The sequence below is a fragment of the Hakea prostrata genome, chromosome 8, assembly GCF_041222555.1.
Source record: "Hakea prostrata isolate BN-2017 chromosome 8, UWA_Hpros_2, whole genome shotgun sequence".
NCBI lineage: Eukaryota > Viridiplantae > Streptophyta > Magnoliopsida > Proteales > Proteaceae > Hakea > Hakea prostrata.
Genome location: NC_142607.1, coordinates 16,124,990 through 16,142,713, shown reverse-complemented (window position 1 = coordinate 16,142,713; position 17,724 = coordinate 16,124,990). Strand labels below are relative to the sequence as shown.

General features: G+C 39.3%; 1 protein-coding gene across 1 annotated transcript; it reads right to left on the bottom strand.

Moving 5' to 3' along the window:
• Window positions 1–16,388: 16,388 nt before the first annotated feature.
• Window positions 16,389–17,440, bottom strand: LOC149007271 (heat stress transcription factor C-1-like). The gene is made up of 2 exons (XM_089164801.1): window positions 17,243–17,440; window positions 16,389–17,132 (listed from the first exon to the last, which is right to left on the bottom strand). Exons 1-2 carry the CDS (start codon window positions 17,438–17,440, stop codon window positions 16,389–16,391), a joined length of 942 nt encoding a protein of 313 aa, XP_089020927.1.
• Window positions 17,441–17,724: the final 284 nt, after the last annotated feature.

Here is a 17,724-nt window from a genome sequence, read left to right as displayed (position 1 = left end):
AAAGCTGCCCTGCCAGCTTGTGAGCAAGGGATGGACTCGGCATGGGAAGAAGTGATCAAATTGTTCCTTGAAGATGTTATCCACAAGCTCTATCCTTACTCAGTCAATGCCAATACATATGTCAAGCTCAAATTGATAGTTCTCGAATGGATGTTTTCGCCAACTATCACCCCTGATGAGGTTCCTCCAACAACTGAAGAAACCCCTCCACCAATTCTAGATTATGAGAATGTTTCAACATCAGCACTATTTCCAAAAGGGATTCCTCCATACACCCCATTTCTTGATATTGTTGAGGACATTCTGGAGGATACAGTGGAAGGTTCTGCCAACCAAGACCCTATTGCATCACTTCCAGAGCAAGAGAATGCTCCACCACCTCCAAATGCTACAACTTAGGCCTTCCAACCTTTGACCAAACAACAAAATCTGGACTTCATTTTCTTTCTCTCTTTTTTTGGTTTTCTAAACTTCTGTTTTTGTAATTCCAACTCTAAATCTTTGAATTGGAATGATCTTTTCACTTCCATTGTTATCTCTCATCCTTTCAATGAAAATGCCATGATTTATCCTTGATATCGGTTGCCTATTTGACCTTTGTCTCACTATTGGTGCTCCCCCTACCTTTGGTTGAAAGGCATTGCCAATTCCAGGCCAAAAAAAGAATTCACAATAAAATTTGCTAAGTATACGTACCTAGTAGTCGAGTAGTTACTTGACATGTAAGGGTCCAGGATAAATTCCGGCAAGTGACCAAATCATCCTTTATTGATATAATTTCTTTAAGTGTATAGAATTCCATGCATGGGTCAATTCTCTATCTGTCTTCATATCCATAAGCTTGTAGGTTCCAAGCTATAGCTCTCAAACAATGAGGTAGGGACATCCCCACTTCGGGAATAATTTATTTCTACCTATAGGATTCGAGACATCTGCTTGACGCAATACCAAGTCACCTACCCGGTTGGTCTTGCTGCATACCTTGGAGTTGTAGTACTTCACAGTTTTCTTTTGGTAGGCAATATTTTGATAGAGTGTTCCTTCTTGAACTTCGTCTAAGAACCCTAGATTGGCCCTAAGACGCTCATCGTTGGCTTCAGCATCATAATGGGTTGATTTGATTGGCTTAGCTAACACCTCTACAAGCACCAAAGCTTCAATGCTATAAAATAATCTGAAAGGCGTTTCTCTAGTTGGGGTTCTTGCAGTTGTCCTGTATGACCATAGGATGTGATGTAACTCGTCGACCCATTGTCGATTACACTCATTCAGACGTCGTTTAATTCTATCAAGTAGAGTCCTATTAGTAACTTCAACTTGACCATTGCATTGTGGATAGGCAACGAATGCTGCCTAGAAATCAATGTGATACTTCTTGCAAAAATTCTTGAAGGTTGGGTTGTCAAATTGCTTGCCATTTTTTGTCAGGAGAATCTCGGGAAGTCCAAATCTATATATAACTTTTGTTAAAGTGAACTTCTCCATCTGCTTCTCAGTAATAGACGCCACTAGTTCTACTTCGCCCACTTCATGAAGTAATCTATTGCCACTATAAGAATTTTTTGTCAGGAGAATCTCGGGAAGTCCAAATCTATATATAACTTTTGTTAAAGTGAACTTCTCCATCTGCTTCTCAGTAATAGACGCCACTAGTTCTACTTCGCCCACTTCATGAAGTAATCTATTGCCACTATCAGAATTTTCTGTCGGCAGATGCTAGAGGGAAAGGACCTAAGATATCCATTCCCCATCTAGAAAAAGGAGTTGGGCTTAAAATGGAGGTTTTAGGGACGACAAAAACTATTTAGATAGGAGAATGTACTTGACACTGCTCACAACTTATAGTCCTTTGCATCATTTATCATTGTAGGCCAATAAATCCCTTGCCTCAAGATCTTGTATGCCAAAGCTCTAGCTCCCATGTGACATCCACTTATTTCTCCGTGTACCTCGGCCAAAGCATATCGGGTGCAAACAGGGCCCAACACTCAATAGGGGTCCTTCTATTAACCTTCCATATAGTTTCCCTTCCATTAAAGTGAAATAGTTTTGGCATGCTCTTTGCTTTCAGGCAGGTGATATTCTTTGTGGTAAGAAATCAAGGGATCCATCCACGATGGTTCTACCTCATTGATGTCCGTTAGCTCCCACTCATCAATGCTTGGCTCATGGAGGGTTTCTTGGCACACTGATGATTTAATGTCTCCGTACCCTATGTGTCACATCCACCCAGGGGGTACCCTATTTGGATTACCCGGGGGAGTGATTCACGATCCTACCGATCAAGTTTAGGAACGATCATAGCCACTTAGCACAATAATATAATCAAAAGCAAGAACAAATCTTTGTATTCAATTAATTTAATAATACAAGTCAAGAAAGGATTTCAGAAGGATCACAAAGGACATCAGGGTGCGGAAATGATACAAATAGGATAAATAGTCAAAGTATGAAAAGGAGGGGGAAACCCATCCTATAATAATAGCGGAAGGTAGATTGACTAAAAATAAGGGTTACAACCGATTCCCAAAGTGACAAGGGAACAAACTAAACTACGGTCTCAACGGATAAAATAAAAGGTTAAAAAGAGAATGAGACGATATCCCATCCCTAGCACCCAAGTGCAAACCGAACTCCTCCAGATAAGTCTCAATCTCGGACTACTAGTTTTTATCAACTTGTTCACCGTAATCAGTGTGGTATGAGTCACCAACTTGGTCTTCAGAGTATTGACTGTCATAGTCAACAATAGTAGTACCTGTAATAGAGTCTAACAAAAAATGTTGCAAAAAGGAGTGAGTTCAAAAGAACTCAACAAGGTATTCCGTAAAACATAAGCCATATGATACAAACCATAACATGATGCAATATGATATGAAACAAATGATGCAAGTATGATTCTAACTATATGAATGCTAGTCTCTAAGGCAGACATGCTTTAAGTCATAGTACCATACTTCTTTGGGTAGTTCCGCTCACACCCTCAACCATTTAAGATATCTTGGGTTCCCTCAACCATTTAAGATATCTTGGGCAGCCGGTTGGTAATGGGTCCTGCATCCCTCTCGAACATTCCTTGGCTAGGGATTTGGTCACCACTCTCTCACATCACCATTTGGTATAAGTATTGGCGCATGTCACGGTAAAGCCTAACCCAATGCAAGTCATCTACTCAGTCGTATCAAGTCAGATCCGGATACGTCCACTCCTCCTCAACCATATAAGATATCTTGGATCCTTTCCGGTATCATTCACACTAGAGTCACGGATATTACTCACTGGACTCATCAACTCTATTGGTCATCCACAAATAGTAGACGGGAAGCTCTCACGTCCCCTCACGAATCGTTTAACCGGTCTTGAGTGCCCGTGAGCCCAAGTCTAGCTATTTGCAACCCTACCAATAAATGGCCCCTTTCGGGTATCCATAGTATGGTTTATATCCTCTCACGGGTTGGTTACCGGTCTTTAGCACCCATCAAACCATACACTACCACAGGTCGTTCGGTCTCAATACCCTTCCGATTCAGGTCTAATACGACAGGGACATCCTACCAAACACCACTAGACAAGTCCTATGTATGTCATCCAATAATCCGGGAAAGTGTCGATGGGCATCTTCGGAGAACATCCCATACTATTCCCTCCGATGTCCAAGGACAAAAGTACCAGTAGGGCACTCCCCAATCCCAAATTATACCTAAGCAATCACATTGCTCAAGTCCATCATACCATACACAAATGATGCATCATCATAATAGAAGTTAAGTCATAACATCGCAATGATTCATCATATATATAAGTAACAAGAATGAATAATCATTTATAACAAGAATTTATATAAACACAATACTACTGTTCTAAAGCATGTATAGCAGTCCTATGATGTTCAAAAGTAATAAAGAAACTATATTCACTAGGTTATGAACATCAAGACATAATCACATAGCCTATGTATTTATGGCGTTAACCGTCCTTACCTTACACTGTGATGATGATGATTCAAAGGTTACACAAGAATGATCCAATGATGGGAATAAGACCCTAGACAAACATAAATGAAAGATTAGAGAAGAAATCGGGGAAATCGGAGGTCGAATTGGTCAAAACGGTGGAGGATACAGTTCAGCAACATGTTTGGTCAATGCTCTTGGTCGATGGGATTGACTAAGGAGGATCGACCAAGACAGTCTCGGGCTGCATATAGGATTTTGGGGATTTTGGTCCGAAATCGGTCTTCCGAGGCTCGGATCGATCCGGAACTTGAAGGGATGATTAATAGCAGTATAAGAACACTATAAATCAAGAAATTAACCCAATCTAAAGCTCTAATTAGAAAGCCCCAAATTGTACTACTAAGTTCTATAGACAAGATTCAAAGCATGGCTTGAAATAAAATGCATTAGCATTGGAAATACATGAATTGGCTAGGGGACTAATAGGAATTGGGTTAGAATCATATGCTAGCAATAAACATAGACATAATACACTATATACCTCAGTTTAGGACAAGAATGCATGAAGTTAAGAAGAGAATCAAAGGAATGTATATGCAAGGCTTGAAATGAGAGCATAGCATCAATGGAAATGGGAGAGGATCATAGGTTAAGCAAGAGTGAACACTTGGAGTGATGGTTGCAAGGTTGCAGCATCAACTCCAAGATTGCAACAGCAAGAAAAGGAATAGAAAAGAATAGAATAGAGAGTGAGAGTGATGAATCATACCTTGTAGATGATGATTAGAGAAGAGAGACAATGATTACAATGATTGGGGGCAAGAATCCTTCACAAATACCAAGAGAGTGCCTTGGGAAGCTCCACTCTCATTCTCAGTGGCTTAGATGAGTGTAATAGGGTTCAAAACACGAGGCTAGCATATATAGATGAGAGAATATTCTAAAAAGCATCTTTTACTCTAATCTGGGCAGCCTTGGTCGATGCTCCTTGGTCGATGGGATCGACCAAAGAGAATCGACCAAACAAGTTTCAGCAGAAAATCAGCAATAGTTCAGCAACTTTGGACAGGGATTCAGAGGGCTAAAAGGGGTCAAATTGAGTGGGGTTTTCTTTTACAAGTCAATCAAGAAGTCTAGTTTTAGGAAATACCTTCGGATTGAGCATGGGAGTTCATTTGGTACTTCAACTAATTTAACCCTCTTCGATGCGCAAAATTTCACTAAACACTGACAATGTACTCAATTAAGAGGCATCATCGTCAATGTCCATGGGTTTCAGGTCAAACGCCATGTTTTCCATAAAGAGGGCCCACAAGGACTTCTTCCTTCACTTCGGGACATTGGATTTACCCTAAGGAAAGGTCGGATATGACCTCCTAAGGCTTTCAAAGATAATAACACTGAAATCAAGGTCTAAAATTAAGGTCTAACATCAAACAAGTCTTTCTTTATCTCAAAACATATAGGGTGTCCCGGCTAGGTTTGGGCTGGATTTCACATTCTCCCCCCCTTAAAATAATTTCGTCCTTGAAATTGGGAGAGTACTTGGCTTTCGAAAGAGATGGAGATACATCGCTTTTACCTTGACTTTCTTTTCCCAAAATCTACGGAAAACAAATAACAATAAGTCTTTTGTAAGAAAACAAGGAATAAATCTAACATGCTTTGAAATCAAATCGAAAGTATGATCATGGCTTCATGAAGATTTCATAAGGATCATGGCGAAGATCAATATGAAGATCATAAAACCTTAAGAATGATAGGAGATTGTGGAAGAGATGGTTGCAATGATGCACCATCTTCTTCTTAATCTCAATCACAAAGAATAAGACATAGCAAGAGTAGATCAATACAACACAAGAGAGATTACTAACCTTTGGTTGAAGAATAGGAGATGAAAAGCTTGAAGTCTTGAAACAATTAGAAGGAATAACAAATCATGAAGATCACACTTGATTTCTCTTTGAAATCATCATGTGGAGAATTCACAAGGTTATAGAGTGTATGGAGGTCCACTCTAGAACAGTAGGGATAGAAGGATGAGTCATGGGAATGACTTAAGATCACCCTCCTATCAAAGGGAATAGAAGTCACAAGAAGAAATAGAAGGGAGAAAAGATCAGCTTCAAGGTAAACTTCTACTAAACGAAACTAGGCAACTCATATGACAGAGAATAAATCGAACAACATATATGGTAGGTATGCATTTGGCACAGCAGCAAGGTTAGGATTAGGTGAGATTCACACTATGGATTCCAACTTGGCTAATATATTCACCTTCTCATTATATTCCCGCCTTGGAATTTGGGTGACAGTGAAGCATTGGAAGTAGGTTTTCAATTCCTTAAACATAGCCAAGTATTGAGACATTTTCTCTTCTTTTACCTCATATGCTCCTTCTACTTGGTTTACCACAAGCTAAGAGTCATTGCAGATATCCACATGCTTTACACACAATGACTTGGCCAAACATAGCCCTGCGCTTCATACTCGACGACATTGTTGGTTGCCAAAAATGTAAAGCATAGGGCATTGTTGATGGTAAAACCATATGGACTTTTCAAGACTACTCCGGCTCTGCTTCCAGTTGCATTATTGGCTCAGTCAATGAAGAGTGTCCAAATCTTCTTTGCTTGCTCTTGTTTTGATCCCCATCCAACTGAAGACTCCATCGAGAAATATGCTAAAGCCTGGCCTTCGATTGTAGTTCTTGGCTTGAAGTCGTTTTGGTGTTTGCTTAGCTCTATTGCCTAAGACACCACTCTTCTGGCTAGATCCGAGCAGTGTAGGACATTTTTCAAGGGTGCAGTCGTAAGAACCGTCACAGGATGAGATTGGAAATAAAACATAAGCTTTCTTAGTGACACCATTAGTGCTAAGGCTTGTTTTTCTATCTCCAAGTATCTGGTTTCGGCTTCAAGCAACATATGACTCACATAATAAATGAGCTTTTGGATGGCCCCTTCTTGAATTAAAACAGAACTTATAGCATTGGGTGAAGTCGCCAAGTATAAAAATAGTTCCTTTCCAAGAGTTGGACAATTGAGAAGAGGTGAAGAACTTAATTTTACTTGAGTTCTTCGAATCCTTAGCATTCCCTTGGTAGCACCAAGAGACTTCAGAGCTTTGAAGAAAGATAAACATTTGTCTCCAGAATGAGAGATGAAGCAGTTGATTGCAACTACTCTTTTAGTGAGGCATTGGACTTTTTGACAATCTTTGATGTTTGCATCTCCAAGATGGCCTGATCTTCTCGAGATTTGCTTCTACCTTTCTGAAACCATGAATTTGAAGAACTTTCCAAAAGAGAGCCCAAAATTGCACTTCTCGAGATTGAGATGCATCTTATGTGCTCGAAGAACTTTGAAGACTTCTGCAAGATCGCTGATATAACACCCCCGGCTCACGCTCTTGACCAACATGTTATTGACATAAACCTCCCGGTTGCGTCCAATCTTCTTGTAGAAAATCCTATTCACCGCCCTTTTGTATGTTGCTCTAGCATTTTACCGAAAGGCATGACTATGTAGTAATAACTTTCTCTACTCGTCTTGAATGCTGTATGAATTTCATCTTCTAGCTTCATCTTTTGTATGGCCTGATCTTCTTGAGATTTGCTTCTACCTTTCTGAAACCATGAATTTGAAGAACTTTCCAAAAGAGAGCCCAAAATTGCACTTCTTTAGATTGAGATGCATCTTATGTGCTCGAAGAACTTTAAAGACTTCTACAAGATCGTTGATATAACACCCCCGGCTCACGCTCTTGACCAACATGTTATTGACATAAACCTCCCGGTTGCATCCAATCTTCTTGTAGAAAATCCTATTCACCGCCCTTTTGTATGTTGCTCTAGCGTTTTACCGAAAGGCATGACTATGTAGTAATAACTTTCTCTACTCGTTCTGAATGCTGTATGAATTTCATCTTCTAGCTTCATCAAAGTCTGATTGTACCCCAAGTAGGCATCTATAAAACTTAGGACTTCATGCTCGGCCATGGTGTTGACTAGCAAATCAATCCTACAAAGAGGATAGCAGTCTTGGGACACGCCTTGTTAAGATCTGTTAATCTATGCACATCCTCTACTTCTTGTTGGCCTTCTTCACCATTACAACATTGGCTAACCACGTCGGACACTCAATTGGTTGGATGAAGCCAGGCTTTTCTAAGTTCTCAACCTCTGCCTAGATTTCCTGATGTCTCTCGATAGAGAAGTTTCGCCTTGTTTGGATAACTGGTCTAGCACTTTTTTTATCCAAAGACTATGTTCAGCTATATGTTGGTCAATTCCCGGCATGTCCTCTGTTGACCAGCGAAAACATCTAAATTCAACTTCAAGAATGCTATAAGATTTTGCTTGAATTTTCACTTTGCTCTGAACCGATCATGGTTCCTCGAGAAGGGTTCTCTTGGCTTAATTGCACTCTTGCAGCTCTTCCACATGCTCCCCTCGTTGAACTGATTCTTCATCACAATCATCTCAGACCTCCACAGTTAATGTCAATCCGCTAGTTGGAATAGATGGTTGCTTCTTAATGAAATTTCGGTAGCAATTTTGAGATTGTCTCTTATCTATTTTGCGAATTCCAATCCCTTCCTCATTTGAAAATTCTATCATCGTGTGCCAAGGTGACACTATCGCCCCTAGTGCACTCAAAGTTGGCATTCCCATGATGACATTGTAGTCCAAGATGTTGCATATGACCATAAACATGGTAGGCAAAGTTACTTGTTGTGGGTAAGTTCCAACAATAAAGTCAAATTGGATATTACCTTCCACAGTGGTTGAGCTCCCAACGAATCCGTAGAGGAGGGTTTCATTGGTGTTAAGGCCTCTTCATCTATCTCAAGGTGTTGGAATGCCTCCAGTGAAAGGATATCCGTCTACAAGCTAGTGTCCACTAGCACCCTGTACACCATATGGTTGGCCAATCTGACCTTGATAACTATGGCATCATCATGGGGAGTGTGAACATCCACTGGCTCCTTTTTTAAGAAAAATATGGGTTTATAGTGTGTGAATCGGGAGGTTTTTTAGGCCTCCGCAATGCCTATAAATCAAGTGTTCGTCTTAGCCTACTGGACAGACTCTAGTGTAGGCTTCTTGAGGATAGTGTTAACTTTAGGGAGCTCCTCTTCCTTGGAGTCACCGGATCTTTTCCTCGAACATCATGCCTTTCCCATATCGGAGTTATGCTCTACCTCCGAGGGGGTGATCTATCTCCGAAACCACTAGACTTGACAAATTGGTCCAAGGGGCCTTTGGCAATTAACTTCTCGATCTCAATCTTTGGCATTCGATAATCATTCGTGTGATGTTCTTTGTCCTCGTGGTAAAAACAATTTTTTAATATGTCAGCCCAATTCTCTAGCTTAGCATGCAACTTCCTTGGCTTTTCAAAGTAGTGTCTTGGATCTGTATGAGGCTGGCAAATCATGACTTGTTTAGAGGGTGAAGGCTTCTTCATCTTCATCATCCACATGTTGGTTTTCCCATTTCAGCTTGTCTCTTCACTCTTTTATTACTTTCTTTTTGATAGAGCTTTCTTCTCGGTCATTCTGTCGGTAGGGCTTTACTTCATTCTTATAGCAGCTCTGATTGGCCTTCAAGACCTCTTCTATGGTGGCCATTTAATAATTCAAATCCAGTAGTTCAGCCAAAATCTTGGCTTTTTGGCCACTAGCCTTTCACCAGTTACTGCTCTTTTTAAAGTAGTGAAGGCAACTTTATCATCAAGATCCTTAATTAAGATACATATTTCATTAAAGCATGCAATGAAGTCTCAAATGGACTCAAACTGCCCTTGTCTTAAAGCCAAGAGGTTGTCTTCAGTTTATCCTTCTTGATTCCACTCTTAAATCGAGCGGCAAAAGCATAGCCAACTCAGTGAAGTTGTGAATGGAATGTCTGGGCAGGCAAGAGAATCAAGTTGTGGAAGGACCCATTAAGGAGGCAGGAAAAGCTTTGCACTTGATAACATCCCCTCCACCACACAGTCATTATAGAGTTGAAATGATTGATGTGTATCATGGGATCTATCGTTCCATTATACAGGAAGCAAGTAGGGGTTGGGAATTCCTACAGGCATTGGAGCCGCCATAATTTCATGGATGAACGCTTCTTCAGTTAGTACTTCATGCGTCTTGTCCAGAATTCTCTAGTTAAGTTGGCATAAGCTCTCGTTTATGGCTTCAATATGCCTTTAGAGGTTCTCGTCCTTGCGGCCATGATGCTTTTGGGATTCACCGTCTACGTTCATCAATGCACTCAACTCCTTGTCGTGCTTCTTACCTACCCTCTGTTGTCTCTTTAAGGTTGATGACCTCCTGCTAAGGCTCCTGAAAATGAGTGTCTAGCACCTCGCACTCCTAGCCTACCAAAAATATTCCAATTGTCTCCACCATGATGACCTCTCCTTCATTCTTCTTCCTCTCCGACTCTTGCGGAGTCAGTGGAGAGAAAAGATACTCCAACTCCCTAGACCCCATCTTGTTGATCGAGAGGGGAGGGGACCACTGTCTCCAGAAGAGCCACCGTAGGGCCCCTTGGGAGCATAAGCTAACTCCATTGGGACACCATAATTCGGAAGGTAAGCATCATTTCCATCATCTTCTTTCCAGGAGAAATCATATACTTGAGCGAAGGACATCCCCTATATGGGATGGCCCACATTCAAAGTAGTTCCATGCTTTTGGACTTGCACTTCACATGGTCGGAGCTGAGAAGTGTCTTTGGATTGACCATGTTTTCGGTTGACACCTTCTTCTACTTTCCACATGCATATTCTTGAGACTTTGAACCATTATTATCTGAATTATCTCCTGCCATCTTCACAAATAATAAGCATAGGAAAGAATATCTTCTAGAAAGCTTCTTTCCCACAGACAACACCAAATGTTGCTCCAAAATCTTCTTGTTTCAGTTCAGCCAAGGAACACATTGAACAAAGGATCTGAAAGCAAAGAAACACGTGAGAGCCGATCGCCTCAATGGATGGGAAACCACCTCCGATTATGAAGTTAGATTTAGGAGAACATAGTTCCTCTTGGAGAGGAGTAAATGCTCGAAGAGATGAAGCTCTTGGGTAGGTGCAGGAGTTAATTTTGTCTTACCAAACGAGTCTAAGTGACCATTTTTATAGTTGGAGAAGGTCATGGAGATGACTGACACTAGGCGTAGGATGGCCAAATACTATTCAACAAACCTCATCGAAGGGACCAAACAGATGCTTCCTTGGGGACTTGTTCAACAATGTCCGTACAGGTCTCTACAAAAGCTGATACCAGAAGTGACAAGTCTTGCCTAGATGTCTCCACAAGCTGGCAGGAAGCAATACCTAGAGGGATTTCAGGATGTTGGCATATCTCTTGATAAGCGCTGATCATTTAATGCATAGGTATGGTGCATTAAAGAATGAAAATAATGATTTGGCACGCGTACAGTTGTATAAGGAGTGCCTCGTAGCCGATAACGATCCATGCTACAACTGATGGTTGAGAAGTTCACTAAGCAGCTGTCCCACCAAATGCCTGCTGACAAGTGGATGGCTGATAGCCATATTCCGAGAAGTGTCGTAGTCTGACAACGACCGATAAGTCTCTAAAATAAGTAACTGGACGAATAAACCAAACCCAATTGACTCCAATTCATATGGTTCATATGGGTTCAGAAGTCTTAAGAACCATTTGGAATAACAAAAAGTTCACGATCAAATCTCTCAGGTCACTCATGAAATCAGTTGGTGTAAATTAACAGCGACAAGTTGCACCTTCAATATAGATATGAAATGACTTTTGGATCCCAACCAAACCATCTTGAAAAAGAACAAAACGAATGATGAAAAAGTGGGATTCTTTCAAAAGATGCGAATTACCTCTATCAAACACAGAACTTTCCCATCTCATAAATAAAAGTTGAAGGAGCTTTTACATTAAGTTCTTGGGACCCCATTTGTTTCCAATAATATCTGTTCTAAGTTCTTGATGCATTAATTCATAGTGAGTTCTCCTGAATAATGAAATTCAAACAAAGATTCCCACAAGAAGAATATCTGATAAGTGGCCATGCAAAGACAAAAGCCAACCCAAATTAGGGATCCAATCATTATGTAAATATCTTCTTATAAGCTTCAACTTGTGAGCTTGACTCATACCCGGAAAGCTTTATGGTTCTCCTCTCCTGCTGGTAGGATTTTGAATTCTCCTATTAAATTACTTCAAACATGGAGACATGCTCGACAGAGACAGAGATTGTGAATAAAATTTTCAAAAACAATGGGTTCTTTCTTGAAACAATGTGTTCTCTAGCAAGTTAGTCAAGTAAAAACAATACGAAAGCTTTGTTACAAAATAGAAATAAGGAGATAAGGATCAGGGATTGTTAATGGGTGGATGACGCAACAATCACCACCAATGGAGGAGAGAGTTAATGAAGAAAGATTAAGAAGGCAGCAGATCGAAGACCCATTACTGAAAAAGGCAAGTTGTAGATGCACTTGTAATGGTGTACATGTGAAGACAGAAAGACAGAGAGCGAGAGAAGCTAGTGCGCTTGCCCATGAAAGCAAGGAATCCAAACACAGGTTCAAAAGGTCATGAGAAAAATGGCTTTCCAAGATTAACAATGAGAAGTGGGTTTGCCAACTTTCTCTATGGGCTGTGTCATGGAACGAAGATTATTAATGGAGACATCGATCGAACTGTGAATATATATGGAATGTACCTGGAAAGTTTTGATGGATAGGGAAGTTACAGATGTCAGAAGTTTCTTGAAGCCACAAGACAGTACTGTACCTTTCATTTTTTTTCCTTCTAATTTAAAAATGTTTATGTTGATGCATAAGGTACCAGAAGAAATTTGATGTAAGGTTGTTCCCTATTGATTAAATAGTCATGGTTCGCGTTAAACAGTTTCTGTGTGAAATAAAGGTAAAACTACTTATACTTAGAACTTTGTAGAAATAATCTGTCTTCTAGGGTTCGAAATATTATTTTCGATGATGCAATTTGTGTCTTGTGATGTTTAAAAATTAATAAATATATCATGTTGTGACCTAAATTCTTATACCTGATTTCGAAAATGAACCTACATCGACATACTTGGGTAAATAAGAAAAGTTATCTTTTCATAAAAGGCATTACCAATTTTATCTTCAAGAAAATGACAGAACAAAGAAAATAAATACATAGATAAATAAAGAGATGGGCAAATGGTTGGTGTTCCACTCACTTTTAGGGGGCACATTTGTGAAGAAACATAGAAGGCAAGTGTATCATCAAATTATCATACGAAGAAGAGGAATATTTTTCCATACGATGATATCAGCTATGTGGTCAAAAACCTAAAAGCTTTCTTGCAAAAAAATAATTCCAACGAAAAAGAAATAAAGTGGGATATAATTTTGGATGAAAAAGAATAAACGTGACTATATTTTTGTGGTTGCGAAAAAAAAAACAGTTCGAAAGTTGGTGGAACTTTAATTTTTCCTCCACTCTTGACTGAACAATAAATAAATAGCGAGAGGTGTTGGTATTGACGAAATTTTATTGGGTTGAGGCTAAAAATATTCAAAGTGATGTAACCTCGATCAAGAGGTGTATTGGGTTAAGTTGGAACATTGATGAATCATTCTTAAGAAATCAAGGAAATGCAGGTTAGGCAGTCTTTTTCATTATTCAACAGGTAGAGTTATTGCTTCATACAGAAATTTTTTAGGAGTGAAAACAAGTTATGAGGCTGAGTTTGAAGCTTTAGAATGGTCAAAGTCATTGAGTGTTCAAAAGTTTTTGGGTGGAATGTGACTCAGCAACAGTACTTGCCATTAGTATTTGCACTCTATGCTCGATTTTACAACCTTGTCAAGGGAATGCCAGTTATTTGGAAACCATGGATTGGAAGATCTCTCAATGTTACTGGGAAACAAATGCTATAATAGATCTTTTGGCATGGTCAAAAGCAAGAGCACATTAGTGGCAAGTCCGGCCAAAGATGACCAATATATGTTGAATTTCTAGAAGTTAACTAACATTCATTCAATGTGACAATGATTCTATATTTGGTTTCTGAATTACAGAGAAACTGTTTTTGGCATGGGAATAGAAAAAGATGATTGATGGAATCATAAAACAACAAGTGGAAATCAGGGATGGAACAGTTCCTCCAGTATAGTTGGATGATTTAAACATAGATTAAAGGCCAAAGTGAAACTGGGCTGGGCTACATCAGGATCTATGAAAGCCCATGCCCACCAAGGGGTACCTAAGCCTACCTAGTCCATGCCTGAGGTGATGATGGGCCTCAGTTTGATCAGCCAGCTAAGCCTACAACACTTTTTCTTTTTTTTTTTTTTTTTTTTTTGGTAAGAGACCAGGGAACAGAAGTTCGGAAATATCGCCCGGTTCGCTACCTGGCGAACCGGGCGAACTGGCAAAATATCGCCGAGATCGCCTAGATCTCGGCGATATTTCGCCCCCCATATAGAAAATTTCGCCTATTATTTTTGGGTATTTTTATTCAATAATTTTGGTAAATTTGATGCTTATCCTAATCTAATGCAAATATGTGGTAAATTTGAATTATTTTCTAAAAATTATTCTATTTAGATTTTCCTACCTAGCCATATTTAATATGTTACCTTCTGAGGCCTACATCATTCAGACATAATTGGAATGATTATCCATTCACTCTGAAGATTCTATTACAATTCATTAATAATTTAAATTGTTTCCATAAATTATTTCATGTATACATTCTTCCCTAATCACATTTGGCATGTTTACTTTCGGTAATTTTTGCCCACGAGTTTCAAGGGTATTTTTGGTCATTTTGAACCCAAATTTGATGCCTATACTAATTTGATGCAAATATGTGGTAAATTTAAATTATTTTCTATAAATATTTCCATTTAAATCTCTTGCCTAACCACATTTAACGTGTTACCTTCTAAGGCCTAAATCATTCGGATATAGTTGGATTGTTGGAATGATTAACCGACAATTCTATTACAAAATCACTTCATAATTTAAATTGTTTCCATAAATTATTTCATGTATATACTCTTTCCTAACCACATTTGGCATGTTGATTTTTGAGGACTAGATTACTTGAATATTGGTAAGATTGCTCATTAATCTTGAAGATTTTGCTATAAAATGTCTTCCTATTTATAAATTATTGTATGTAGATTGTCCTCCTAATTATTAGCACATTAAATTTTGAGTCTTGAATCATTGGGATAGAATTGGTAAGATTGTGATAGAATCGCGAGAGAAATCGCCTAAAAAGTGCAAGAAATAACATAAAATCACAAATAAAAAAATTAAAAAAAATAAAGTTTCTGAAATATCGCGAAATATCACGATATTTCGCGATATATCGCCGAAATCTATATCGCGAAATCTCGCGATATTCTGCATATCTCGTTTCGCCCCTTGGTTTCGTTTCGCCAGGGGGCGAAATGGCTAATTTCGGCGAAATTCGCCGAATTTTCTTTCCATGTAAGAGACTAAGAGTCAGACCAAAATTTTGCTGCTGTGTAAATTGGGTCCTTGGAATTTCATTGACATTTAATTCTATTACTATAACCAAAAGCAATAATATAAATTTTTTTTTTTTTGTGTGGGATGAATAAAATTTCTTTATTTAGCATCATGTATCACTTTTTTTTTTCTTCTTCTTCTGGGTGAGAAATTCCAACCCTAAGAGGTGACCCACAGCTGAGTCAATGTGGCCTTAGATTAGGCTCAAGGTTGAGTATTTGTCTTGGCCTAGCTTGGTGTGCTACTACCTAGCCCTACTACCACGTATGATATCTATTGTAAATGTAGGGTAACAATGCAGATTTAGATTTATGGATTGTTTTATTGACTTATGGTTAGTTCAAAGTGGCATTGTTGACCTAGATTGACCTAGTAAAGTTGAGGTCAAGATATAGATAAACAAAATTAAAACTTAACCATAAAGCTCCTCTTTTTTTCTATATTGTGAATCAATAAAGCTCTTCTCTCTTTTCTACATTGGGAATCAATAAAGCTCTTCTCTCGTTTCTATAGGTTGTCCAACAACTGAAAATTTATCCAATTAGATTCCCCCTCCTTCACATTCCTTCTGTAACTTAAAGTGAATTGTGATGCAGACTTGCAGTGTGGACCAAGAAGAAAAGGAAAAGTGGCATGAGAATTAGATTCAAAGATGACAAACGGCAACACAATCCTCTCAGCTTTTTCAAGTAGGAGTCAATATGAATCATCTTTGATCAAAGAAGCCATTTATTCTTGTTACATCTGGCTTTCTACATGCTTCTGGGCGACAAGGATATCCAAGATTTAGCTAGCTAGCTATCTAAGTATTGGCTAATGAAGATTTAGCTATTGATAGATTTTGCATAAGTAGTAATGCGACTTATAGAACGCCAAGTTTCAAGAGAATGGCTAAAAGCCATTGCCCCCACCACCCTGGAAGTTGAATGGATAAGGTAGTGTGCTCGTGTCATTCACACCAGCAGCCTCACCAACACCCAACTCTGGGAGGAGCATCACCGAGTTGCCCTCAGAGGGGACCAAGTCAATGGGATGAGACCAAGTAGCAGTTGTGACTAAAGGCTCTGGTGAAATTAGGGACATATCATGCGTTACTCCACTCGTCAAGCATGGCAAAGTGTTCAACAGTGGTGAATCACATAAGCTCTCTACTCCAGAACCCATCTCCTGTAATGACATCTCTTCCTCCACTGTGCTGCTCTTGGTGGCTGACACCACTACGGAAGAAGAAAGGGTTGATTCAAGCATGCACTTTCTCTTATTATGGCCAAGACGACTGATGAAGCCTTTCTCAAGAATGATTTGAGGGATGAGATCAGGGTTCAATGCCACTTTGTATAGGAAAGTTATCATTTGTTGCGGCCGTCGTTCGGTGACCTGTAACCTCTTCTTCATCCGTTGGAGCTCATCCTCTATAGCCTTCTGCTCCAACTTCAACCTCGAGAGTTCTAACAACATATCCTCCCCTTCCTCCTGCTCATCCTCCACATTTCCATCTTCTTTCTTGATCTGCATAGTGAAAGAACCACTCTGATTGTTCTTCCTTCGCGTTATGTTCTTCAACAATTGCTTCGCCCCTCGTAAGAATGACTCATTCGCAAATTCCCAGTTATTTGGGTCCACCCTCTTGAAACCCTGATGCAAGTCAATTAAACAACATGTAGACATCTTAATTTTCTGTAGTGAGATATAAGAATTGATCATAGATAGCAGAGATAGAAATGATCTAGTTAAGAGACACTCACGTAGATGTTGAGCTGACGAACAAAGCTCGAGAAGTTGTTATGCTTGAAGTAAGCTGGAAGGATCTTACGAGAAAAATCAATTGGGTCTGTCACAACGAGACTATTGTTGGCTTTACCCCACGCGATTAATGAATCTGTGGAAGGATTGTCCACCATCTGATAAGTTTTCAACACGAATGGAGACCCCAGCCTTACCATGTTGTTAGCTTCTCTCCTTCTCTTGACTATATCTATTTCTTTGTATAAAACTAGTATTGCAAGAAAGAAGCACAACCACTATTGTTACACCCCACCCAGCCAGATTCAGACTTACCTATATACCCATGGAGGTGATACATACTACAAGATCTAGGTTCACGACCAATCCATAACCACATAATACAACATAGCATAATCTGAGAGCAAATGAATAAAAATATATCAAATTAACAAGTTATTACAGTTATCCTCAAATGATAATCAAAGTTAAAGGAAAGGTTAAT